The following is a 27,358-nucleotide window of genomic DNA, read 5'->3' on the forward strand; positions in this document are numbered from 1 at the left end:
CAACCTCCCCATCGACCCTGCCTTGAGTGTGACAGGGGGCGGTGCCCAAACCCCCCAATAGGCCCTACCCTGAGCGTGACTGAGGGGGGCATCGCAACCTCCCAATCCGCCGTGCTCTGTGCATGACAGGGGGCGGCGCCCCAACTCCCCAATCGGCCTGCTCTGAGCCTGACCAGGGGCTGCACCTAGGGATTGGGCCTACCCTCTGCCACCCGGAAGCAGGCCTAAGCCAGCAGGTCGTTATCTCCCAAGGGGTCCCAGACTGTGAGAGGGCACAGGCCGGGCTGGGGGACCCCCCCCGAGTGCACAAATTTTTGTGCACTGTGCCTCTAGTCCTATATGATAAAAGAGAAACATGCAAATTAGCCATCCCTCCACTATGCTCAAGCCACACCCACAGCCAATCAGAATGACTATGCAAATTAACCCGACAAAGATGGCAGTTAATTTGCATACGCAGGTGTGAAGCGCCCCAGGAGGCGACCGTGGCCCCGGGGTCCTAGGACCATTGCCAGCCTGGGAGGCGAGGCCTGCTGCGCCAAGCCACACCCACGGGCTCCCAGGACCTTGCCGGCGGAGAGCAGAGCAGGCAGAGAGTGGGAGGTTTGGAGGACTTGACAGAGCAGGAGGCCGCTAGGCATAGAGCACAGCGAGAGAGAGAGAGGGCGGCTGGAAGGGCGTGGCTCCCTCTGTCACCCCAGTTTCCTCATCACAGCTGTGGAAACTGACAGCAGGGAGGAGGAAGTCCCATCCCCACAGAATCAGCCAGAATCAGCCGTTGGTCAGACAGCTCTCAGCGGTCTGACAGCCAGGACTCTCATTCACCTGCATCTCCGACCATGACAGTAGAGATGTGGGACTATGTCTAAAGAACAACTGTTGATACAACGTAGCTCTGCAGCTGAAAGATGCTGGGGTTATCGGCAGAAAATGTCTGCAGAGCACTGTGCCTCTGATCTTGAAAGAAGGCGGTGCTTGTGACAGGATGTATCTGAACACCAGCTACTGGAAAAATGTCGCTCTGATGCCGAAAAACACCAGTGTTTATCGACAGAAAATGTCTAAAGACCAACATGCCTTTGAAGTTGAAAGAAGGCGGTGGTGACGACAGAATATGTTGAAAGAACAGTCATCAACAAGTACTACCAATACTGGTAGGAACTGCCTTCTCAGCGAAAATGGAGTACATGAGGATGCAATTCTCGAACATAGTTGTGGTGGAATGACTGTTCGATGTGAATTTTGCCTATCACTAAATTTCTTTGATGAAAAACCATCCTATGGGAAATTTACTCGATGTTGTAGCAAAGCGAAAGTCTGTCCAAATGATATACGTTATCCAGATTACCGGGCATATTTAAAAAGATTAATGACAAACAAAGATTCTGACAGCAAAAATTTCATGGAAAATATTCGTTCCATAAATAGTTCTTTTGCTTTTGCTTCCATGGGTGCAAATACTGCATTGCCATCAGGATATGGGCCATACTGTTTTAGAATACACAGACAAGTTTATCACCATACTGTAACTTTACATCCTTCAGAAGGTGTTTCTCGGAAGTTTGCTCAACTTTATATTTTGGATACAGCCGAAGCTACAAGTAAAAGATTAGCAATGCCAGAAAACCAGGGCTGCTCAGAAAGACTCATGATCAACATCAACAACCTCATGCATGAAATAGATGAATTAACAAAATCGTACAAGATGCTACATGAGGTAGAAAAGGAAGCCCAATCTGAAGCAGCAGCGAAAGGTATTGCTCCCACAGAAGTAACAATGGCGATTAAATATGACCGTAACAGTGACCTGGGTAGATATAATTCTCCCCGTGTAACCGAGGTTGGTGTCATATTCAGAAACGAAGATGGAGAACCTCCTTTTGAAAGGGACTTGCTCATTCATTGTAAACCAGATCCCAGTAATCCAAATGCCACTAAAATGAAACAAATCAATATCCCGTTTCCTACATTAGATGCAATGACATATCCTATTCTTTTTCCACATGGTGAAAAAGGCTGGGGAACAGATATTGCATTAAGACTCAGAGACAACCGTGTAATCGACAATAATACTAGACAAAATGTAAGGACACGAGTCACACAGATGGAGTATTAAGGATTTCACCTCTCTGTGCGGGACACGTTCAATCCTATTTTAAATGCAGGAAAATTAACTCAACAGTTTATCGTGGATTTGTATTAAAAAATGGAGGCCAATCGGATAAATTTCATCAAAACAAACCAATCTAAGTTGAGAGTTGAAAAATACAGTGGTTTGATGGATTATCTCAAATCTAGATCTGAAAATGACAATGTGCCGATTGGTCAAATGATAATACTTCCATCATCTTCTGAGGGTAGTCCCAGAAATATGCATCAGCGATATCAGGATGCTATGGCAATTGTAACGAAGTATGGCAAGCCCGATTTATTTGTAACCGTGACATGCAACCCCAAATGGGCAGATATTGCAAACAATTTACAACGCTGGCAAAAAGTTGAAAACAGACCTGTCTTGGTAGCCAGAGTTTTTAATATTAAGCTGAATGCTCTTTTAAATGATATCTGTAAATTCCATTTATTTGGCAAAGTAATAGCTAAAATTCATGTCATTGAATTTCAGAAACATGGACTGCCTCACGCTCACATACTATTGATATTAGATAGTGAGTCCAAATTACGTTCCTCTAATTAATTCCCTTTAAATGTGCATGAATTTTGTGCACCAGGCTACTAGTAAATTATCAGATGCTACAACTTAAAGAATTAGAAAGAGAGCACAAGAAAAGCCCAGCGTAAGCAGAAGATAGGAAATAATAAAGATTAGAGCGGAAGTAAACGACATAGAGACCAAAAAGAAAATAAAAAAACCCCAATATAAAAGATCAATAAAGCCAAGAGCTGGTTCTTTGAAAGGATAAATAAGATTGAGGAACCTCTAACCAGGCTCACTAAGAAACAAAGAGAGAGGACCCAAATAAACAAAATGAGAAATGAAAGAGGTAAAGTAACAACCGACTCCATAGACATACAAAGAACTGTAAAAAAATAGTACAAAAAACTCTACTCCAACAAACTGGACAACCTTGACGAAAAGGACATATTCCTAGAAAAGTACAAGCTTCCAAAAGTCAATCAGGAAGAATAAAAATATCTGAATAGGCTGATACTACCAATGAAATTGAAGCAGTAATCAAAAAACTTCCAAAAATCAAAAGCCCTCTTCTGGATGGCTTCACAGATTTTTTAAAAAAAAAATATATTTCATTGATCCTTTACAGAGAGGCAGAAACATCAATGAGAAACATTGATCAGCTGCCTCCTGCCCACCTCCTATTGGGGATGTGCCTGCAACCAAGGTACATGCCCTTGACCGGAATCGAACCTGGGACCTTTCAGTCCGCAGGCCAACGCTCCATCCCCTGAGCCAAACCGGTTAGGGCTTCACAGTAGATTTTTACCAAACATTCAAAGATGAACTAAAACCTACCCTCCTCAGACTATTCCAAAAATTCAAGAGAAAGGCACACTTCCAAGCTCTTTTTATGAAGCCAGCATTACCCTAACCCACAAACCAGATAAAGAGACTTGAAAGAAAGAGAAATACAGGCCAATATCACTGATGAACACAGATGCTAAAATCCTTAACAAAATTCTAGCAAATCAGATCCAGCATTATATTAGAAAGATCACACACCATGACCAAGTGGGATTTATTCCAGGGATGCAAGGCTGGTACACTATCTGCAAACCAATAATAAACGTTATACATCACTGAAACAAATTGAGAGACAAAAATCACAAAATCATATCAATTGACACAGAAAAAGCATTTGACAAAATCCAACACCCATTCCTGATAAAAACTCTCAGCAAAATGGGACTAGAGGGATCATAACTCAACATAATAAAAGCCTTATATGAGAAATCAAAGCTAAAATCATACTCAATGGGCAAAAACTAAATTCTAAAAACAGGAACAAGACAGGGATGCCCACTTTTACAACTCCGGTTCAACATAGTACTGGAAGTGCTAGCCATAGAGATTAGACAAGAAGAGATAACAGGCATCCAAATTGAAAAAGAAGAAGTAAAACTGTCATTCGCAGATGACATGATATTGTACGTTGAAAACCCTAAAGACACCATCAAAAAACTACCAGACTCAATAAATGAATTTGGTAATGTAGCAGGAAACAAAATTAACACCCAGAAATCTATGGCTTTTTTATACACCAATAATGAACTCATAGAAAGAGAAACTGAAAAAACAATCCCATTTACCATTGCAACAAAAAAAGATACTGAGGAATAAACCTAACTAAAGAGGTAAAAGACTTGTACTCAGAAAACTACAGGATGCTGAAAAAAGAGATAGAGGAAGACATAAACAAATGGGAAGAACATACCGTGTTCATGGATTGGTAGAATCAACATCATTAAAATGTCCATACTACCCAAAACAATCTATAGATTCAATGTACTCCCCATTAAAATACCAACGGCATATTTCACAAACCTAGAACAAACTCTCCAAAAATTCATCTGGAATAAAAAAAGACCCCGAATAGCCACAGCAATCCTGAGAAAGAACAAAGTAGGAGGGATCTCAATACCAGACATCGAGCTCTATTACAAAGCCACTGTTCTCAACACTGCCTGGTACTGGCACAAGAACAGACATATAGACCAATGGAACACAACAGAGCACCCAGAAATCGACCCAAACCACTATGCTCAATTAATATTTGACAAAGGAGGCAAGAGCATATAATGGAGTCAAGACAGTCTCTTTAATAAATGGTGTTGGGAAAATTGGATAGAGACATGCAAAAAAATGAAACTAGACCACGAACTTACACCACACACAGAAATAAACTAAAAATGGATAGAGGACTTAAACGTAAGATGGGAAACCATAAAAATCTTAGAAGATTCCATAGGCAGAAAAATAACAGACATATGTTGTAGCAATATCTTTACCAATACAGCTCCTAGGACAATGGAAACTAAGGAGAATATAAACAAATGGGACTACATCAAGATAAAAAGTTTCTACACAGCAAAAGAAACCATCAACAAAACAACAAGAAAGCCCACTAAATGGGAGAACATATTTGCCAACGTTATACCCGACAAGGGTTTAATCTCCAAAATTTATAGAAAACTCATACAACTTAACAAAAGGAAGCTAAACAATCCAATCAAAAAATGAGCAAAGGACCTAAATAGACACTTTTTGAAAGATGACATACAGAAGGCCAAGAGACCTATGAAAACATGCTCAAAGTCACTAATCATCTGAGAGATGCAAATCGAAACCACAATGAGGTACCGTCTCATACCTGTCAGAATGGCTATCATCAACAAATCGATAATCGACAAGTGCTGGCAAGGCTGTGGAGAAAAAGGAACTCTCGTGTATTGGTGTTGGAATGCAAACTGGTGCAGCCACTGTGGAAAACAGTATGGAGTTTCCTCAAAAAATTAAAAATGGAACTCCTATTTGACCCAGTAATCCCACTTCTAGGAATATATCCCAAGAAATCAGAAACACCAATCAGAAAGGATACAGGCACCCCTATGTTCACAGCAGCACAATTTATAATAGGTAAGATTTGGAAACAGCCTAAGTGCCCATCAGCAGATGAGTGGGTTAAAAAACTGTGGTACATCTACACAATGCAATACTATGCTGCTGTAAAAAATAAGGAACTCTTACAATTTGCAACTAGGTGGACCTGGAGAGCATTATGCTAAGTGAAATAAGCTAGTCGGAGAAAGATAAATATCACATGATCTCACTCATTTGTGGAATATAAACAATAAAAACTGATGAACAAAAATAGATCCAGAGACATAGAAGCATCGAACAGTCCGTGCAACCTCATAGGGAAGGCTGGGGGTGGGGAGGAGATGTAAGAGAACCACCAAAGGACTTGTATGCATGCATATAATCATATCGCATGAACACAGACAGCAGGGGGATCAGGGCTTGTGCTGGTGGGTGGGAGTGGATGGGGAGAGGTCAATGGGGAAAAAACCCCCATATGTAATACTTAAATAAATAATTTAAATTAAAAACAAGCAAAGAAAGAAAACACACAATAATCTCCACAAAAAATGATTCAGGTGAGTTCTAGATAATCAAGATTTTACTATTTTCTATTCAGAGTAGGTTACTAAAAGTTTATTTTTAAAAATTATGGGAAACTGTTACATTTTCTAAAAGCAGAGTAACAAAGTAAGTCCATACGACTTTTATTTTATAAACCAGTGGCATTCAGGTTTTGATCAATACTAGATAAATAATTCGGAGCTGAGTAAATTCTACTGTTCAAACTGAAAGACATTAATAAATAGGCGTTTAATAACTGTGGCCTCCACACTATTCATTTCAAAAGCAACCACACGACAGATTTCAGTGTTATTCTAGTTAACAAACGTTCTGGGAACAGAATATATTCTTTTTTTATTTTTATATTTTTATTTATTAATATTATTTTTTAATCCCCACTCGATATTTTTTCCATTGATTTTTTTTTTTTAAAGAGTGGAGGGGAGGGAAGCGGGGGCATGGGCCTGACTGGGGCCGGGGATCGAGCCTCCAATGGAGGTACATGTCCTTGAGTAGAATTGAATTTGCAACTCTTCGGTCCCTGGCACATGCTCTAACCACTGAAGAACCCAGCAGGGCCAGAATAAATTTTTAACAAAATTAATGTGGCCAATGTAGATTTCTGAGGATAATACTCAAATCCTGGATGGCAGCTCAGAGACAGAGGCCTAAGGAATGTTTAAGAATTCTTAAAAATTTTTTGGAGGGGGAAATCATAAATTTTGCTTGGAAACTTATGGGTACTCTCCCTCACCAAAACACAGGGGCAAAATTTTACCTGAATATCAAGAAATTTGCAGAATACTAAAATCCACCAATGGATCTCAGGTTATCAGCCCCTGATCTAAAAGGGTGTAGAACTGAGACACAGAAGACAGGGACTTAATGAGTCATGTGGTTTTCTTGCATCATTTGTCCCACGTGAATGCATACTTTTCTAGTAACTCAATAGGAAACCACTGAAACAATCCTCCCATATTAAATAGGCCTTGCAAGTCTTACTTGGAAGGAAGGGAAAAAATCCATATTAAAAAATATATTATTTTATACACACACAGTATTACATTATTACTGTTATTACTTCCACACACATTATTACTGTTATTACAAGCAAGTAACAAAGCTTCTGACATTTCACTGCTGCATCATCAGCTTTTAGAACAGAACCTATACCACATATTAGGTATTCAATTACTATTGGACAAATAGATAAATTAGCATACAGTAAGTCCTCACTTAACATCACTGATAGGTTCCTTAACTTTAAGTAAAACAATGTAAACAAGACGAATTTTACCACAGGCTAAATCAGTGATTCCCAAAGTGGGCGCTACCAACCCCTGGTGGGCGCTGCAGCGATACAGGGGGGCGGTGATGGCCACAGGTGCATTTGTTTTAACTTTTTTTGTATTACCTTTCTATTCTGAGTTCAATAAATAGTTTCATAATTTCAAACTTCAATGTTTCTAATTTACACCTTTCTTTACTATATTTTACGAAAAAGGTAGAAACATTAATACATATATCTTTCTGTTTAATTGCTATTAAAATTAAAAAAAAATAATTTCCAGGGGGCGCTGAGTAATATTTTTTTCTGGAAAGGGGGCGGTAGGCCAAATAAGTTTGGGAACCACTGGGCTAAATGATATAAACAAGAGTTAAGTTCCTATGGCAACTCATCAATGTTATAACAAAATGATGTTGAGAATCTGCTGTACTTTTATTTGAAAACACATCTAGATATAATAACATCTAAATTAATTTTAACGGGCAATTTTATTCAAAAGGAATTTAATTACATATCCCATCAATATGAAAGCAAATGACAAAGATTCTGAATATAGTGTTTGGTTTTAGAATTAATAAATTCTTTATTCACATTGATGGAGATAAATTAAACAGATCTTAAAAAAATCCTGGAGCCCTAGCTGGTTTGGCTCAGTGGATAGAGCGTCAGCCTATGGACTGAAGGGTCCCGGGTTCGATTACGGTCAAGGGCACATGTCCGGGTTGCAGGCTCCATCCCCAGTAGGGGGCGTGCAGGAGGCAGCCAATCAATGATACTCTCTCATCATTGATGTTTCTATCTCTTTCTCCCTCTCCCTTCCTCTCTGAAATCAATAAAAATATATTTTAAAAAAAATTCCTGGAAATTGCCTGGCTGGCATGGCTCGGTATTTGGGTGTCAACTTATAAACATATAAAATAAAAGCCGTATGGACTTATTTTGTTACTTTGGTTGGAGTTCGGTCATGGCACATGCCTGGGTTGTGAGCTTGATCCTCAGTGTGGGGCATACAGGAGGCAGCCAATCAATGATTCTCTCTCAACATTGACGTTTCTATCTATCTCCCTATCCCTTCCTCTCTGAAATCAATAGCTCTGCTGTTTCTTTCCTTAGACAAAAGAAATAAACCAAGTTCAGCCTTTTCTATATACCAAGTAAAATCTGAGTCCTAGGCATTCTTTGTTGCTCCTGGTAAAACAATGTATATATAATAAGACGAATTCTACCACAAGGCTAAATGATATAAACAAATACTAAGTTCCTATGGCACCTCATCAATGTTATAATAAAATGATGCTGAGAATCTGCTGTACTTTTATTTGAAAACACATCTAGATATAATAACATCTAAATTAATTTTAACGGGCAATTATTGGACAGCCAGAAAGAAAAACTGGAAAATGAACAATCAACCTCAATTCCTCCTAATACAAAATGTGTTATCATTTCAATGATGAACTATGTAGGGACATACGTTAAGAACCACCTCTCAGAAATTTCTGGGTCACAATAACAAAATAAGAACACCAAGAACCATCAGAGAAGAATAAAAACTTCTTAAACTGTAAGTCAACAAGAACATTTAAGATAATTTATATCTGATTTACATGTCATTTTCAAAACATACCTATTGGATTGAATAAAATACAATGTATATTTTAGGAAATTATGTTCAGGAATTGTGGATGTGCCAGTTAACCACTTTCTTATTGCTCCAGTAAAACACAATGATGCCAGATCCTAGCAACAGCTGAGAGAATCATTCTGGTTCTTCTAAGTCACCACAGGGGACAGGAAAAAAAATTTGATCTACCTAAATAAGTTAGATAAGATCTCTTATGAAGACAAAGAAAGGACTAAGCATATCACCAAAATATATTTTTAGGAAATTACTGGGTTTTGGAGAACTTACAAAGTTATAGTAACTACTTACTAGGTAGATCATTTATTCTTAATATTACAAATACCATTTCACAGAGCTTTCCAGATAAAGGGCCAGATAATACTGGTTTTACTCTAATGATCTTGTTACTTAATAACATGAGGAGAAATGACATCTCACAGGTATAGCAGAGACTGCAATGTCCTATCCCAACACATATTCTCTCCTTGCTTTTTAGTAACCCCAATTTTACTTGGTTGAGATATATGCCCAGCTAAAGGATTACATTTCCAAGATGCCCTCATAGCTAGATGTAACCATGTGACTAAATTCTGGCCAATAGGATGTAAGAGGAAATAATGTGTGAGACTTCTAGGAAGGTTAAGGCTTTCTTCCTTTAATTTTTCCTATTGCCTGGAATATGGATGTAAAGGCTACAGCGTTAGCAGTGATATTTAACCATGAGATATCTAAGCTTTTGCTTAAAAAGTGAGCATGCACAAGGAATCCAGTGTCATGACATTGAGGAATAGTGTATCAGTCTCAGACCCACCTCCCTCTGACCTTCTTTAAATGAGACAATAAATCACAATTTATGATTCCCAACCTTTGCTGAACACTGGAATCCTAGTGAGCTTTTAAAAATCTGGATACTGATGTAGCAACCCATACTAAATAAATCAGAATACCTGGGGACTGGAATTAGGTATCAATACATATTAAAGACACTCAGGTGATTCCAATGTGCAGCAAAGTTTGGGCATGAATCCTTAGTTCTAAAAGCTGATTCTAAATCTAACAATATTGCATCAGTAACAGTTAGAAAAAGGAGAACAAAAATTAGAAAAACTAAATAATTTTATGGCAACATTCGATTAAGTATTAGTTTAAGTGAAAACCTGCAAATGGAAAGGCATATTTAAATATTACTATGTGGTAAATTATTACTGAAGTACAAAGATAAAGAGTATATTTATTGAGCACTGCTCATATTTTTAAGCTTTATCTCATTTAATTCTCACCTCAACCCTATGAGGCAGTATCATGCATATTTTACAGTGGAATAAATAGAGGCTCTGAGAAAACAAATACCTTACTCAGGGTCTCACATCAAGTAACTGGCAGAGCCAAGATACTAGTTCCTGTTTGTGCAAATTGAAGGGTTGTGCATTTTCTATTACACTGTAACTCAAAAAGAAAAGAGACTAAGAGGTCTCTAGAGTTATATATTTTCTTGAGGAAATATTAGTTTCATGAAAGAATTTGAAAATGAATTTAAAATATTAATAAGGATAAAACATCCCTATTCAATCTGTAAACATTTCATAAATCTTGTGAACCAGAAGATCAACATACTAAACCCATATTCATAATAGCACTATTCATAATAGCCGGGAGACAGAAGCGATCCATATGTCCATCGAGAGATGAATGGATAAACAAATTTGGTATATATGACAATGAAATATCACTCAGCTTAAAAAAGGAAGGCAATCCTGTCACACACTTCAACATGGATGAACTCCTAAGACATTATGCTAAGCCAGTCACAAAAAGACAAAATTATTCCATTTATATGAAGTATCTAACGCGGTTAGATTAATAGAAATAGGAAGCAGAATAGAAATAGGAAGCAGAATAGTGGTTACTAGGGGCTGAGAAGTTGGGAGCAAGGGGAGAGGGAAAGGGAGTTTTTTAATGGGTCTAGAGTAGCGGTTCTCAACCTGTGGGTCGCGACCCCTTGGGGGTCGAACGACCCTTTCACAGTGGTCGCCTAAGACCATCCTGCATATCAGATATTTACATTACGATTCATAACAGTAGCAACATTACAGTTATGAAGTAGCAATGAAAATAATTATGGTTGGGTCACAACATGAGGAACTGTATTTAAAGGGCCAGAAGGTTGAGAACCACTGGTCTAGAGTTTCAGATTTGCAAGATGAAAAAGTTCTGGAGATGTGTTTCATGACAATGTGAATATAGTTAACACTACTGAACTGTACACTTAAAAATGAAGATAGGAAATTGTTTTTTTTAATCACAATAAAAACATTTTAAGTTAATATTTACTGAATTATCCATAACTCAATATGGGAATTATTAAGTATACATAAACAGTTTAATACCACTAAAAAATCCATTACAGTAATGCCTAAGAGCTCCTGAATAAGTATTTTAGATTCTACAAAAAGTAAGACTGTCAACAATTCAGAATCCTCCTTACCTGGGCTTGTCTCTTTTTTCTCTTTGTCTTTCAAAATCCCGTCCTCTGTCCTTTCCATCTCTTGGTTTTTCTTCTATCCTATCTTTTACTTTATACTTTTCTTTATATTTTTTTCCCAGAGCAATATCTTCCTGTAAAGGAGGGGGTGGACTAGGAGTGCGAGGTCCTTTCTTTTTACTTTGGTTGGTTTTTGAGTTCCTGAAGATAACACAAAGTTATCATTAGAGATCCAAATACTTTTGGAAGGTCTAACGGATTTTTTTTTCATTTTAACAAAGCACATTTTAAAAATGGTGGCATTCCTTTCAATAAATTGCCTTTGAATATTTTTTATACTGGTAATCAATATCTAGAAAAAAACCCAGAAATGAGCAAAGAAATAATTTACTTGTTATTTATATCATTAATAATACTTATTAAATAATTTACAGGGTAGGTGTCTAAGACAGAGGTAGAGTAGGAAGAGATTCAGGAAAAGATAAAATGTGCATGAACTGGAGGTTGTTTTTTTAAGCTTATATAGAAAAGTAGATGAAGAAAGTAAAAATCACCTATAGTTCTATCACCCAAGGATAATCATTGTTAAAACCTTGGATATATGTTCACACTAATCCATGTCTCTTTACCTCCCTCCCCTGCCACACACAACCCTACTTTTTGTACTAAATTTGTATATTTAGTACAAAAAGTTTTTTTTTGTACTAAATATAACATGGGTATCTTTCTATAACAAAATGTAGATTTAGATAATTATTATTATTTTTTAAAATATATTTTATTGATTTTTTACAGAGAGGAAGGGAGAGGGATAGAGATTAGAAACATCGATGAGAGAGAAACATCGACCAGCTGCCTCCTGCACACCTCCTACTGGGGATGTGCCCACAACCAAGGTACATGCCCTTGACCGGAATCAAACCTGGGACCTTTCAGTCCGCAGGCCGACGCTCTATCACTGAGCCAAACCGGTTTGGCGATTTAGATAATTATTATTATAGATTGTACAGAACCTCCTTGTATACATATATTTTATAACTTCTTTTAAAAATTACATGTTGATAGCTTTTAAATGGCTTCTATGTTTTTATCATTACAAAGAACACAGAATTACATAAACTACAAATGAAATCTTAAGCACTGTTAGTAAACATTTAAATCTTTGAGTCTTATTTTAAAAAATCTTTCTACAACATTTAAATTATAAAGATAGTCCTCTAAAATTCTGGAATTTTGTCTCTCATATTTAATCTACCTAGAATTAATTTGGGGATATAGTTTATCATCTTTCATTTGTCACTTTAAGTAATTTTATCCAAGTGGTATAACTTTGAGCCTTTATATACCCCAAATTATCTGTCTTTATGTTATACTTGAACAACAATTTGACTGAATGCAGCATTTTGGTGTCACTATTCTTTTCCCTCAGAACTCTTATAAATACTTTCACAATATCTTCTAGTGTTTAGTAATGTAGATAAAAAGTCCAAAGAGAGTGCTTTTTTTTTTTTTTTTTCTATGAAGTTTACTTGGTTTTTCTGCTGGGATGTATATATTATTCCTTAGACATTAAAAATTTCCCCAAAATGCCATGGCTGGTGTGGCTAAGCTGGTTGGAGCAACATCCCATATGCCTAAAGGTGGTGGGTATGATTCCAGGTCAGGGCACATACCCATGTTGCGGGTTCAATCCCTGGTTGGGGAGTACGTGGGAGGCAACCAATCTATGTTTCTCACATCGATGTCTCTCTCTAAAAACAAAAAATATTTTTTTAAATTCTCAAGATAAATTTTCTTTTTTCAAAAGCTTTTTCCAGTACTCAGTGAGCTATTTTCATCTGAAACCTCGTCTTCAAATCAATTTCTTCTACTTTATTTCATCAGTTTGCTATATGACTCAAGTATCTCTGGTTTTTTATTATAATCTCCTGGAACTCTCTTCCATTTCTTATTTTTCTGTTATTTCCATCTCTCCTCTGCTTTCCTATAATCTAAATATGTTCTCAAATTTGGTAATTTTTCTTTTAAGCCACACTCATTCTCCTAATTCTAAACTTGGCAATCTCATGATTGCGCTATTTTCAGTTTAAAAATTGTTTTTCTTCCAAAATATATTTGTTCAGATTGTTCATATTTTCATCAAATGCTCTTACATGTCAATGCAATATCCTCTCAAACTGTACTAAAATTATAAATAATTATTTAAATTTGTTCCCATTTACTGTAACGAGTGTTCAGTCTGGTACTGAGTTTTTAATTAGCCTTTTCTTTTCATACATCTGGCAAGTTTTCACTAGCTACTCATTTCACTATCTAATGATTTTTATAAATGACGACCTGAGCCTGAATCCTAGAACTTACTTCCTGTGACCTTGAGTTCTCTAATCCAAAGATTCCTTAGCTATAAAAAGATAATGTACAGTAACTTCCTCAAAATGTTGATAAAATTTTAAAAAGATAACACTATAAAAGCAATTGACTTATGGTGACCATTCAGAAAATTTAGTTCTCTTACTCCTTTATCCCTAATTCTTATTATCATAGATAGGGCTAACCACCTAGCAAGTCAGAAATAACCAAATCTCTTTTTCAAATTTGTCTTCTGCCAAGAACCAGGTGACTAAAATATTTTATGTATTTAACAGATCAGTGATAAATGTCTGCATTTCTAAATATTTCCCCTTTTAAAAAACAAAAAGTAGCCCGAACCAGTTTGGCTCAGTGGATAGAGCATCGGCCTGCGGACTCAAGGGTCCTGGGTTCGATTCCGGTCAAGGGCATGTACCTTGGTTGCAGGCACATCCCCAGTGGGGAGTGTGCAGGAGGCGGCTGATCGATGTTTCTCTCTCATTGATATTTCTAGCTCTCTATTCCTCTCCCTTCCTCTCTGTAAAAAATCAATAAAATACATTAAAAAAAAAAGTATTTTGAAGATAAAATACAGGAATTCTTATCACAAACTGTATTTTAACATTACTAAACTTCCGTCCTGGGCACAATGTTTAATCACACTGTACAGACTTTTTTGAAATCAGGTATGGCCATATGACCAACTTCTGGCCAAAAGAATGTAAGCGGAAGTGATGTATACTATTTCCTGGCCTAACTAATGGAAGAATCTCATGCTCCAGTCAGTAGGAAACTATATAGTTAAATAAATGTAATAATCCAATTAATTTTTTCTTTACACATTCCATTTTTTGGTGTCCTCAAAAAGCTAACAAAGTGGAGTCACAATCAGAAAGAGCCTAGGTTACTGAATCTCCATGCATAGGAGAGCCACCTGTTAATCAGAAATACCCACTTTTACTTCACTTGAGTGAGAAATAAACTTCTGTGTGTTAAACTCACATTTTGAGATTAAATTATTATAACAACTAGGCCCTGGCTGGTGTTTGTCGGTGGTTAGAACATTGGCTTGTGCACCGAAGGGTCTCAGGTTTGATTCCTGGTCAAGGGCACATAACTGGGTTGCAGGTCCGATCCCGAGCCCCAATTGGGGTGTGTACAGGAGGCAACCAACCTATGTGTCTCACACAGATGTTTCTCTCTCCCTACCCCTCCTCTTCTCTTCCTTCTACTCTCTCTCTAAAAAAAAAGGACAAAAAAATCAAAATATCCTCGGGTGAGGATTAGTAACAAAACACACACACAAACAAACAAACAAACACACACCTATTAAAGCAACCAGGATTATGCCAATATACTCACTAAAGTACAGAATTTCTTCACATTACTATAAAAAGTGTATGTGGTTGGAAAATATGCTTATGTTATAGGTATAGGGTTTTCAAGTGCCTTCCAATTGAATGGGCTAAATTGGTTTTGAATGTTTTGAAGTAAAGAAGATCTTTCAACATTTTTAAAGTCAATTGATTATTCTTTAGTGGCACAGAGCCCACTTCCTATTTGTGGCATACAGCTCAATTAAATACTTCTATCATTTTTAGATCCTTTTTCTCTCTCTCTCTTTCCAAAACTACTTCTTTTAAAGAGCATTTGACATACTTCATATATCTTTGTACAAAGAGCTATAAAAGGAATTACTTAATAAAAACTAAGAAAAAATGTAGATCAAGCATGTCAAACTCAAAGGCTAGCACAGGCCAAATAAACAAGGTTTAAGTTTATGTGAGCCGCAAAAAACCCAAAGCTTCAATTTTCACAGAAAGAATAGGTTTTTTCAATAGAGATATGGTGAATACAAAGGGCTGAAATAAATGAGTAATCATTAACATAAAATAATAGAACATTTTAATAAAAATTAATAATTTTCTTGAACATTAACTTACCAGACACTGAATAACTAACTGCACAAATTAATAAGCGTAACGGAAATAAACCTATTTTTTTTTGTTCTCTGAAAGTGAAATATTTTCTGTTGCGCACACCAAATGTCAGTCCAAGATTAATGACGTGGCAATCGGCTGCTAAAATATTTGCTGCTATGTTAGTGGAGAGAAATGGTAGGCCTCCATGTAAGGGAAATCCAACATGATTATAGTAATCAGTCATTAGCCCTAACCGGTTTGGCTCAGTGGATAGAGCATCGGCCTGTGGACTAAAAGGTCCCAGGTTTGATTCCGGTCAAGGGCATGTACCTTGGTTGTGGGCACATTCCCAGTAGGAGGTGTGCAGGAGGCAGCTGATCAGTGTTTCTCTCTCATCGATGTTTCTAACTATCTCTCTCCCTTCCTCTCTGTAAAAAATCAATAAAATATATTTTAAAAAAATAATCAGTCATTAGCGAACGTTATAGTTCGTTATTAATAATTATGTATAACAGGATATTGTAAAAATTAAGTTATTAAATTTTTATTAAAACATTTCTTACATACCATTATTATGGCTGGGCCACAAAAATATTCATTGTGAGCCACATGTGGCCCACGGGCTGTGAGTTTGACATGCTTGATATAGATGGCAAAAACAGATAATGCATTTGCTGATTCTAAGCCACTCTATATCTCACATATCAACATGAAGTTTACTATCAGGCTATATCTCACAATGAAAGTAAAGAAGCCCTAACCGGTTTGGCTCAGTGGATAGAGTGTCGGCCTTTGGACTGAAGGGTCCCGGGTTCGATTCCCGTCAAGGGCATGTACCTTGGTTGCAGGCACATCCCTAGTAGGGGGTGTGCAGGAGGCAGCTGATCGATGTTTCTCTCACCAATGTTTCCAACTCTCTATCCCTCTCCCTTCCTCTCTGTAAAAAATCAATAAAACATATTAAAAAAAAAAAAAAAGTAAGTAAAAGAAAACTGCCAGCCCTGACTGGTTTGGCTCAGTGGATAGAGCGTCGGCCTGCAGACTGAAAGGTCCCAGGTTCGATTCTAGTCAAGGGCATGTACCTTGGTTGCGGGCACATCCCCAGTAGGAGGGTGTGCAGGAGGCAGCTGATCGATGTTTCTCTCTCATCGATGTTTCTAACTCTCTATCCCTCTCCCTTCCTCTCTGTAAAAAATCAATAAAAATTAAAAAAAAAAAGAAAGAAAACTGCAAGCTCTCGGGGAGAATGGTCAGTTTTAATTTGTAATGATCTCTGCCTCCCCAATTTGATAACCATGTAAAACTAAGACCCAGGAGTTTGTTTACCAGATTGTCACCTCAGTTGACTTATTGGCATTGGTTGCAACATTCCACTGAATTTTTAACTGAAATTCTAATCCTTACTTGATGCTTAGTAAGTCTTCAAACAGTTTATAGTATGATCAAGAAATGAAACTGAAAGTTGAGCTGACACACTCTAGGTAAGGTAAACTGCATAGCTAAAGAAATGGTATGTGCAATGCAATGTTTTCTTTGAACCTATAATGTACTGCTTTCCAGATCCTTCTGCTTCTATTATTAAATTAATGGTGCATCTTAGAGTCAATACCATTGTAGAATACAGGAAATATCATAGTTAAATCAATAAGTAATTATTCATACTAAATACTCATCACAAGATAAGTGACCTACTAAAAAGCAGTAAGAGAAGACTACATGAAAAAGAATAGGATAAAACTAACCGCTCATCTAAATAGTTATGATTTCTATGAATAGATTAAATTTCAAAGATTCTATTTTCTCGCATCAAAGATTTTATAAAAAGAAAAAAAAAGAATATTTCTGGTATGCTGTTTTTTTTTGGGGGGGGGGGGAGGAAATGAATGGAATTGAGAAAAAGTTAATAATTGGTTAGCCAAGTGGATATACAGCAAGTAGGAGTAAATCACATCACTCTATGTTTAACCTCTCCCATATCCCTTGCCATATTTACTCAATCCCAGGAGCAAAGGAAAGGATCAAGTCAACTCTACAAAGTGCCTTATTAAAATGCAAAACTCTATGCAAACTAGGTGCTTTGAGAAGCTAGAACAATGAACCATCAAGATCCCAATCTAGCCTGGCCAGTGTGGCTCAGTGGTTGAGCACTGACCATGAACCTGGAGGTCAGGGCACATGCCTGAGTTGCAGGCTCGGTCTCCAGTAGGGGGCATACAGGAGGCAGCCAATCAGTGTTTCTCTTTCACACTGATGTTTCTCCCTCTCCCTCTCTCTCTCTCCAAAATCAATAAAAATATATTTTTAAAAAAATCCCAATCTACAAGGCGCTTAAATTTAATAGAAGTTGTAAAACATGTATGCCACAGCTACAATATAATACAAACAATAATTAATATTAAGAGGGGGATATAAGTAAAATTTAATAAACACAAAGGGAATACAAATTATGTTCAGTAAGGAAAAATGGGAAAACTTAGCAGAAAGATAAAAATTGGGTTAGACATCGAAGGATTAAAGATGGAAGACTGTAGATAGATGTTTGGATAAAAATATGGCAATACTGAAATATCAAAGTAAAATGTTATTTTAAAAAACCTGAATTTCACTAAAGAGAATGGAAACCACTGAGTTTTTCAATGGTATAATAAACTAATTGGAATTGTTCTCAAGATTTCTCTTACAACATTTGTAAAATAAATGGGTTGGGGTATGTGATTCTTTATATGTGTGGGGAGAATAGATACTAGATAAAGTTGATATAATTAGAAAGATGATATAATAATCTAGGCAAAAAGTAACTAGAATCTAAAATAGGGTTAGAGCCTCTAGAAACTAAAAGGAAGGAGTAAAATATGAGTTTCATTATGGGTTCAGATAGAGAGGGTTTCCAACTGGTCAAAAGTTGGGAAGAGATTTTTATTTAGTGTTTTCCTTAAACAAAATCAGTGTATGTACTTTAATTAAAATTTAAATAGTACAGCATGTCTTATGCCTTATTCTCAGTCCTGAAATGTAATAATATTCAATCATTTCTCTTTTTATTTCTTCAACTGGCTACTACAATAAAACTAATAATTCCTGCTACATATATACTGTAAAGAATTTAATCTCTTGATCATGTACCCAAGAAGACAAAAATTAAGTTCATTATGTATCATTTCTAATAGCTAAAAACTAGAAACAACTTAAATGTTCAACAAGGTAGATTAATATATAGTATAAATACTAAAAAAACCTAAAGCTACATATGTCAATACATATAAATGTAAAAAAAATGTTAAGTGAAAAAGTTATGTATCTGTATTAACATTAAACTGATGAAAATACTATATATTGCAAAATAATACATACTATAAAAGTACAAAGACATACACAAGTATCATAAAAACAAAATTCAAGAGAGGAAAAACAGGAAATGTGTCTGTTATATTTCATTTCTTAAAAATTAAAAGTTCTGAAGCATATGTAGATGTGACAGACATTTGTTTTATTGTTCTCTATTAACTTTTTTGAATTGAAACATTTTACACTTGTTTAAAAGAAAAAAGCTTACATTAAATACTGAACTTTTGTAAAAGTACCCTTCTGTAATCTACTAATTCCTTAGAGTATAATTTCAGAAAAAGCTATTTCTTTCCAGCACTATTTATCACCCTACTAACCTTTGTTGGTCCAACAAGGGAGAGGAAACTGCAGTTGTCTTCCTGTCCTTCTTGCTAGTTGAAGATGACGACTTAGGGCTTGATTTTCGCTTTGGAGATTTGCTAGACTTTCTTAGAGAAGGTGATGGAGATAACTTTGATCTAACCACTTCTGGTGAAACCTTTCAAAAAATTCAGTAAGTCAATTCAGAAACTCCTCCAGTCATGGTAATAATAATCAGGCAGTAAAGCATGGATTTTTAAACCATGCCAAAATTTAGATGAAATATTGTTATTATAATAGCCATGTATTGATAGTAGTCAGACTCATGAAACTGTGCTTTTATTTTTATTTTTTTAGATCATTTTTTTTCTTTATTGATTAAGGTAGTACAAATGTGTCCTTATCCCCCCATTGTCCCCACACACCCCCAGTCCTGCCCTCACCCTCAACCCCTGTTGTCTGCGTCCATTACTTATGCTTATATGCATGCATACAAGTCCTTTGGTTGATCTCTCCCTCTTACCCCCACCCTCCCCTACCTTCCCTCTGAGGTTTGAGCATCTGATCGATGTTTCTCTGTCTCTAGATCTGTTTTTGTTCATCGGTTTATGTTGTTCATTATAATCCACAAATGAGTGAGATCATGTGATATTAACACAAAATGCTAATTAACTCCCCTAAATAACATTAATACCAATAAAACAAAATGAAGTTATGAAATTTCAAAATCTCCTAAAAAAAATCACAAATTATATTCAAATAAATTGTCTCTACTCTTTAGTAATGAAGCAATTATTCTAGAAACTAGTGGCCTGGTGCATGAAATTTGTGTACATTAAAAAAAAAAGAATTAATTAGGGCAGCGGTTCTCAACCTGTGGGTCGCGACCCCTTTGGGGGTCGAACGACCCTTTCACAGGGGTCGCCTAAGACCATCGGAAAACACATATATAATTACATATTGTTTTTGTGATTAATCACTATGCTTTATGTTCAATTTGTAACAATGATAATACATCCTGCATATCAGATATTTACATTACGATTCATAACAGTAGCAAAATTACAGTTATGAAGTAGCAACGAAAATAATTTTATGGTTGGGGGTCACCACAACATGAGGAACTGTATTAAAGGGTCGCGGCATTAGGAAGGTTGAGAACCAATGAATTAGAGGAAATATTTTAATATTGCTATTTGCCCTTTCTCTATAATAGAAGTGTCAGAAATAAAAGAAAATTAGTAAAATGTATATGAAAATCTCCCTCTGACCCCAGGACACAGAGTCAAGTCCCTGCCCACCCGCGTGGGCCTCGAAATCACGCGAGTCCCAGACCCGGCTGGCCCCACCCCCGTCAAGCCCCACAGGGCAGGGGGCGCAGCCTCAGGTCCCCTGGTACTACCTCGGGTCCCCTGGCCCTGGCGTGAGGGCGCGAGGACCATTTGTATATTAGCTCTTTATTATATAGGATAGCATGGGCCTAAACAACAGACATATATATATTCAAATCCCATTTTATATTAGCTGGTGACTCTGGGCAACAGAACTTCAGTTTTGTTCACCTGTTTATTATCTATTTATCTAATAGAGTGATGTGAAGATTAAATGATTAACACATATGAAGTGACTGATATAGAGCAAGTTGACCAATATGTGTATCAATAGCCCCATACAATTTAAGATGTGCCAAGAGCTAATGAGTTCTCTGATCAATATCCATGTTGATGTTAATCGACTAACATATATTTCAATAAATAGCATACCTCCTTTTTAATAATAATTTCTTCTCTCTTCTCCATGTTTTCTTGCTCTAGCTTCATTAATTCCCTCTGTATCTTCTGACGCTTCATTTCCAATGACAACTCATGAACGTAATCATAATTAATATCTCCATTGTCAGAATCTTTAAACAAAAAATCTCATTACTTTTCAGAAACTATAATAATCTCTATAAAAAACTAGAGAATCTTTTCAAATAATTTTTATACAAAATAGTAGAGCCTTTATTAGATTAACATACTTCTAAAAGATAAAAGAAATATACACGTTTCTATAAAGGATTAAAATCAATATGCCTGATTTATGAAAAGCCAAATATTTTTAAGGTTCCTGGATTTGCTGGAAGTAATTTTGGGTTGTTGGGAGTTGGAGTTTTGATTAAGAGATGGGATTTTTAAAAGATAAAATAAAGCACTCAATTATAAATTCCAAGCATTAAACATACCAAAGCCTTCAATATTACATGCTGCATATAAAATGAATCATTACCTCCTTAATTTTCTTAGACACATTAGTACTATAAAAAGGTTACATTAGGTGGGCAACACTGCTTCCATAGTTTTTTGTTGTTGTTTTTTATCAGTGGCACAATTGATTTATAACTAAATACAGTTAACTATTTTTAATACTAATGTGTACATGAGCTAATTTCTGAAGGATCTATAATATTTTCATTAAAAGTGATTTGAACTAGTTCCTTAGATTAGAACTGTACATCTCCTCAGTGGATCTGATACTATGTCTCTATTTCTATTCATCTCTTCCAATGGAGGGTGGTGGCGAGGAAGAAACTTGGTTAAGGAAAAGAAAAGTAAGAGTGGTGTGCAGAGCTATTTCATTATAATACATACATGTTTTCAAAGGCTATTGGCACTGCCACCCAACATCTCATTCTCATTTGCTACAAATGCCAAGAAGCCTGGAGATGGGAATTTTACTGACTTCTAACCTAACACATGACTAATTAGGCTTGATGGATTACAAACTAAGGTACCTTCTCAAACTATACTGTCAGCACTTAAGGTCACCATTTCTTAACCTGGAGTAAAGAAATAAAATGAACTAAAAAACAAAGATAAACTAGTTCTACTTGATTGCTTAAAGCACAAGAAAATGGACATCATTGTCATGTACAGATAAAATACATTAGAATGTCACCTATCCACTCATGCATGGGGACTGAGGGTAGCTTTTATATCTGTTATCTGTGTGATTAAACTTAATTATTCATGTTATATTGGAATATGACAACTTCTCAGTAAATATATAAACTAGACTAAAGCATGTTTGTCAGTCACAAAGCAATCATTAAGAGGCATATAAAATTTACTAGGTAAAATAATTAGAGATGGTGTATTAAATTAAAAATGGTTCTATCTAGTTACTATTTTATATCCCATTGACATAGATCAGTAAATAATAGGGCTGAAAGATATGGTTTGATTGTATTCTTTTTTTTTTTTTTAGATGCTTTACCTTCTTTATTCCACTATGTATAACTATTCTGTAGGATCAGAAAATATCTGCTGCAAAGGTGTGCTATGCAGTCTCTTAAGGCTGGTCTCCGTTCCTAAATGTAGAAATATGGTCTGGATTCATGTTAAGAAATGGGAAATTCTTAAGACATGACACGGATGTGAAGAACACTGACTGACCTACTCTATGCTAGGACAGAACAAAATCAGGACCCATTTGGAATCACGTACTGTGGTCTGACATAGATGTCTCTAGCATCATGTCACTTTCATTCATTTCAATTTCAAAGGTTTCTTCCAAAGAAGGTCTGGAATCTGGAGTTTTCCTTGAGGTTTCCAGTGGTGTAAGCCCTGTTTCTTCTATAGTCTGTTTTTCTACTTCAAATTCCCTGAAATCCCACGGAGGTGAAATAATGTTTTTTAGTGTCTTTATTGTATGCACATCAAAGTCATAACATTTTAATTTGTCTTTAATGTCTGCTCCAATATAAGCTTCAGAATCACCAATGTACATTTCAATGCAATGACCAAGCATTGTAACAGAAAATGTATCATCTCGCCTAAGTCCAAGGGCTGTATGGAAATAGTCCACAGCATTTTCAAAGTTGCCCATCAGACTATGGATATACCCTATGGCAGAATAGGTGGATGCATTTTGCGGAATTAACACCAATGCCTGACAGTGATAATCCAGTGCCTCAGCATACTTTTTAAGTTTTCTGCAGACATGCCCCAAGTTGTTCAACAAAGGTTCCCATTTGTCAACAGTTACCTCATTCCCAATTGCTTTAATTTTTTCCAAAGCATCAAGAAACCATTTTTCTGCTGTTTTCCATTCTCCATTTTGAAATGCAACCACGCCAACTTCATGCATAACAAAAGGATCTTCTGGTGCAATGCTTAGAGCCTGGCCAAAGAATCTTTCAGCCAATTTTGAGTTACTGGTTAATCCATATTCTAATCCAATATAGAGCATTGGCAAATGACACCCTTTCATCAGCTGTGCTGCTGTGAAGTAAGCAGCCATTGCTTGATCATGTTCACTCTCAACTGCAAATGAATGTCCATATGCTATCCACGCAGGCCCATAGGTCTTCTCAAGTGTCGTAGCTTTACTGAGATATCTTCTGGCATGTTCATTCTTATGATCAACCATGAAATAATAGCATCCCATTGCAAACCAAGAAACAGGGTTGCTAGGATATAAATCCACCAATTTATGAGAAAGATAGAAAAGTTCATTTGCTTTATTCAGCTCCACAAGTGTCCCTATATGTACAGGTAAACAATTTGCATGGAAAGGATCTTTTTCCATTACTACAGAAGCTTGTAGCACATTTTAAAATCACAGTTATAATAATGTCTTTTAGCTAAATATACTACCACATCCAGATTCTCTTGCAAACCATCTACAGACTCGGGGATGATAGTTTCACTCGGTTCATTATACTTTTTAAATTTGTTCTCAAGTAGAAAACGTAGCAATTCCTGTTCTTCAGTACAGAGCTTATTAAGAGGTAGTGATTCAAGAAGTTCTTTTTCTTCTTGGGCTGTCAACATGTGGTGTGATGTCAAAAGATCAAATGCTTCAAAACAATAGACATCGAGCTTCAAAGCTTCTTTATAGCTATAGGTAGCTAGGGTTCGGTTATCTAGAGCGTCATAGATTTTCCCTCGTAAAAGACAAATAGAACTCTTTATTGAGGACTGTGACATTTCCCAGTCATTGGGGGTGTCTTTCAAGCCACTGTCATCCTTTAAAAACTTCTCAAATAATCGTTTGTTGATAGGCTCCTCCATATCAAGAATATCGAGAGCCTGCTGATGCTCTTTCGCAGCTAATGACATCTAGCTGCAAGGTAGCGGCAAGATTCATACAATTTATCTAGTTTTCGTGACCGAAGTGCATGCGCTGCTCTATGATATTGTGCTGTCAGGTAAGGACACTGAGCCAACCAATAAATGTCCTGGGGTTCCTCATGAGAGAGTGAAGCTACTTTATCGGCCCAAAATAGAGCACTTTGATACTGTTGCTGGTCCAGGTACTGCCGGACGCGCTTCCGCAGCCGCTCCAGGTTCATGGCCGCGCTGCCGCTGCCGGGGTCCGGACGAGCGCCCTCCACCGCGTGCCTTCCTTCCCGCTGCCCGCTGAGCAGACCCGGAGCCCAGCCCCGCGCTGCGATCGCCCTAACCCCGGCTGAACTGACAGGACCCGTGCTGCAGCCACCGAGGTCCTTCTGATTGTATTCTTAAGTTATTAATAGACAGATGAAATTCCATAACCAAATACTAAGGGTAAAACAAAGAGTATTGTCAATAATACTGTGCCCGTCAAAAAGCTGCTGTGTGGAAATATCACCAATACAGAATACATGTAAGAACTGAGAAGTTGGCTTTCAGACTTCATTCCCCAACCACCCAACCAAGGAAGTAGGCCTGAACAGTTAAAACACATGTCAAAGACAATGTATGTACTACAGCTAACATAATTTGCCTAAAGGAAGTTGAGTCTTTAATCAGAAACTATTCTTATTTTATGTATATTTTTATAATCAAAAGAAAGATGCCTTCCTGGTCCATAAGAAATGGGCTACAAAGTAGGAATGTTATTTATTTTTTTACTTTAAAAACTTATTTTCCCATCACCATTTATCCCCTCTATGCCCTCTTCCAGCTCCACCACCCCCGCACAATCACCACACTGTTTGTTGTACATGTCCATGAGTTCTCTTTTTTCTTTTTTGTTCAATCCTATCATCAACCCCCAAACACTCCCTCCCATTGATAGTGACTGCAAGTAACAGACTCCTGACCAAAAAAGCAACAAAAGTTAAAACTTAGGACGAAACTAAAAAATTAGTCTGAAGCCATTTAATAAAGTAGAAAATGGCTCATATATTATAGTTTATTAGTTTCAATTAACTCATATAGAAGATTCTGTCATCAGAAAAATATTAAATATAATTAAAATGGCATATTTAAGAAGGCAATTTTTAAAAATATATAACAAAAACACATGTAAGACATAAGAAAAGGTTGACTTTCTTTATATACAAATAATTGTTAGCAATTAAAAAAAGAATGGGCAAAGGACATAAACAGGCAATTTACAAAAAGAAAGAAATGTAAATGATATATAAATATGCTATTTTCATGTATTAAAGAGCTTTTATTTCTAATTATAATATTAGGTATTGGTAAAGGTACATATAAAGAAAATGTTCATTCTCCAGTGACAGCAATATTAACTAGTACATCTATCCTGGAAAATAATTTAGCAATATGGGTAAAGCTTTAAGAACATTCTGAACTTTTAACAATTTTACTTTTAGTAATTGTATACAAATAATCATCTATCTATATATATATAAAAGCCAAGTGACCGGAACGACCCAGAAAGACCGGTTGCTATGACATACACTGCAGTGGCCACCCTGCCCGATTGGGGCCCTGATCGCCTCCCCAACATCCTGTGTCCCCTCCCCACCACCAGCCCTGTCCCTGATCGGCCCCCATTAGGGCGGGTGGCCGGACCCCACCCGTGCACAAATTCGTGCGCCAGGTCTCTAGTAGATATATAAAAATCTATCTATATATATAAAAGCCAAGTGATCGGAATGACCGAAATGACCAGTTGCTATGACATGCACTGTGTTGGCCAAGCCCAATCGGGGCCCCGATCGGCCCCCCTAACCTCCTGCGGCCTCTTCCTGTGGCTGGCCTGCCCAAATTGCCCCCCTCCTACCCTGATCGACCCCCCCTAACCAAAATCGGGGGTGAAGCCGGCCGGCCAACCTCCCATGTCCCCTCCCTGAGGCTGCCTCCGATCGGGCTGGTGGCCAGATCCCACAAGTGCACGAATTCTGCACTGGGCCTCTAGTAGATATATAAAAAGTATAAGAATTAAAGACTATATATATTTAAGTACTTCTTTTTGTCTTTTATTTCTGGGCAATTTGATTTTATTCTTTTTCATGTGTACACCATAGTGATTAGACATTTCTAGACATACAAAGAGATAACCTGATAAGCCTAGTAGTAGCAACCTGGCACCATACGTAATTATTACAATATTACTGACTATTGTTCCCTATTGACATTACATTCCAAGGGCTATTTTATAACTGTCAATTTACACTTAATCTGTTCACCTTTTTCATCAGGTTTCCCAAAGCCTCACCCATCTAGCAATAATCAGTATGTTCTCCGTATCTATGAGTCTGTTTCTGTTTTGCTTACTTTTTTTTAGATTCCACAAAAAATGAAATCATATATTTGTCTTTCTCTGTCTGACTTATTTCACTTAGCATAATACCTTCTAGGTCCATCCATGTTGTCTCAAATGGTAAGATTTCCTTCTTTTTTATAGCCAAATATTATTCCATTGTATATATTTACCAAATCTTCTTCATCCAGTCATTTATTGACAGGCATTTAATATATTATCCTATATAATAAAGAGGTAATATGCAAATTAAGCTTCACACCCTCACAAGATGTCTGCCTACGACCAGGCCGGCAGGTGGGTTAGTGAGGGACGACCAAATGACTGAACAAGCAGACTGCGTGGGGCGACCAGGCCGGCAGGGGGGTTAATGAGGGACGATCAAACGACTGAACAGGAGGCTGCGTGGGACGACCAGTCCGGCGGGGGGGGGGGGGGGGGGCAATTTGGG

General features: G+C 36.9%; 1 protein-coding gene and 1 pseudogene across 10 annotated transcripts in view; both read right to left on the bottom strand.

Moving 5' to 3' along the window:
- The window catches only part of ZC3H13 (zinc finger CCCH-type containing 13), a 137,288-nt gene that overhangs the window by 72,172 nt on the left and 37,758 nt on the right, over positions 1 to 27,358 (bottom strand). For 9 of the 10 annotated variants that reach the window (XM_014449515.2, XM_014449510.2, XM_006083588.3 and 6 more), the window contains 3 exons: positions 21,192 to 21,331; positions 19,446 to 19,606; positions 11,516 to 11,713 (listed from right to left, as the gene is read on the bottom strand). The exons of the other annotated variant lie outside the window; for it this stretch is intronic. In XM_014449515.2, coding sequence (XP_014305001.1) covers positions 11,516 to 11,713; positions 19,446 to 19,606; positions 21,192 to 21,331 — 499 coding nt within the window. The remainder of the gene's footprint in view (positions 1 to 11,515; positions 11,714 to 19,445; positions 19,607 to 21,191; positions 21,332 to 27,358) is intronic. 10 annotated transcript variants of the gene reach the window in all.
- Positions 21,478 to 24,898, bottom strand: LOC102427805 (annotated as a pseudogene).

Source organism: Myotis lucifugus, unplaced genomic scaffold (assembly GCF_000147115.1).
Source record: "Myotis lucifugus unplaced genomic scaffold, Myoluc2.0 scaffold_7, whole genome shotgun sequence".
NCBI classification, from domain to species: Eukaryota; Metazoa; Chordata; class Mammalia; order Chiroptera; family Vespertilionidae; genus Myotis; species Myotis lucifugus.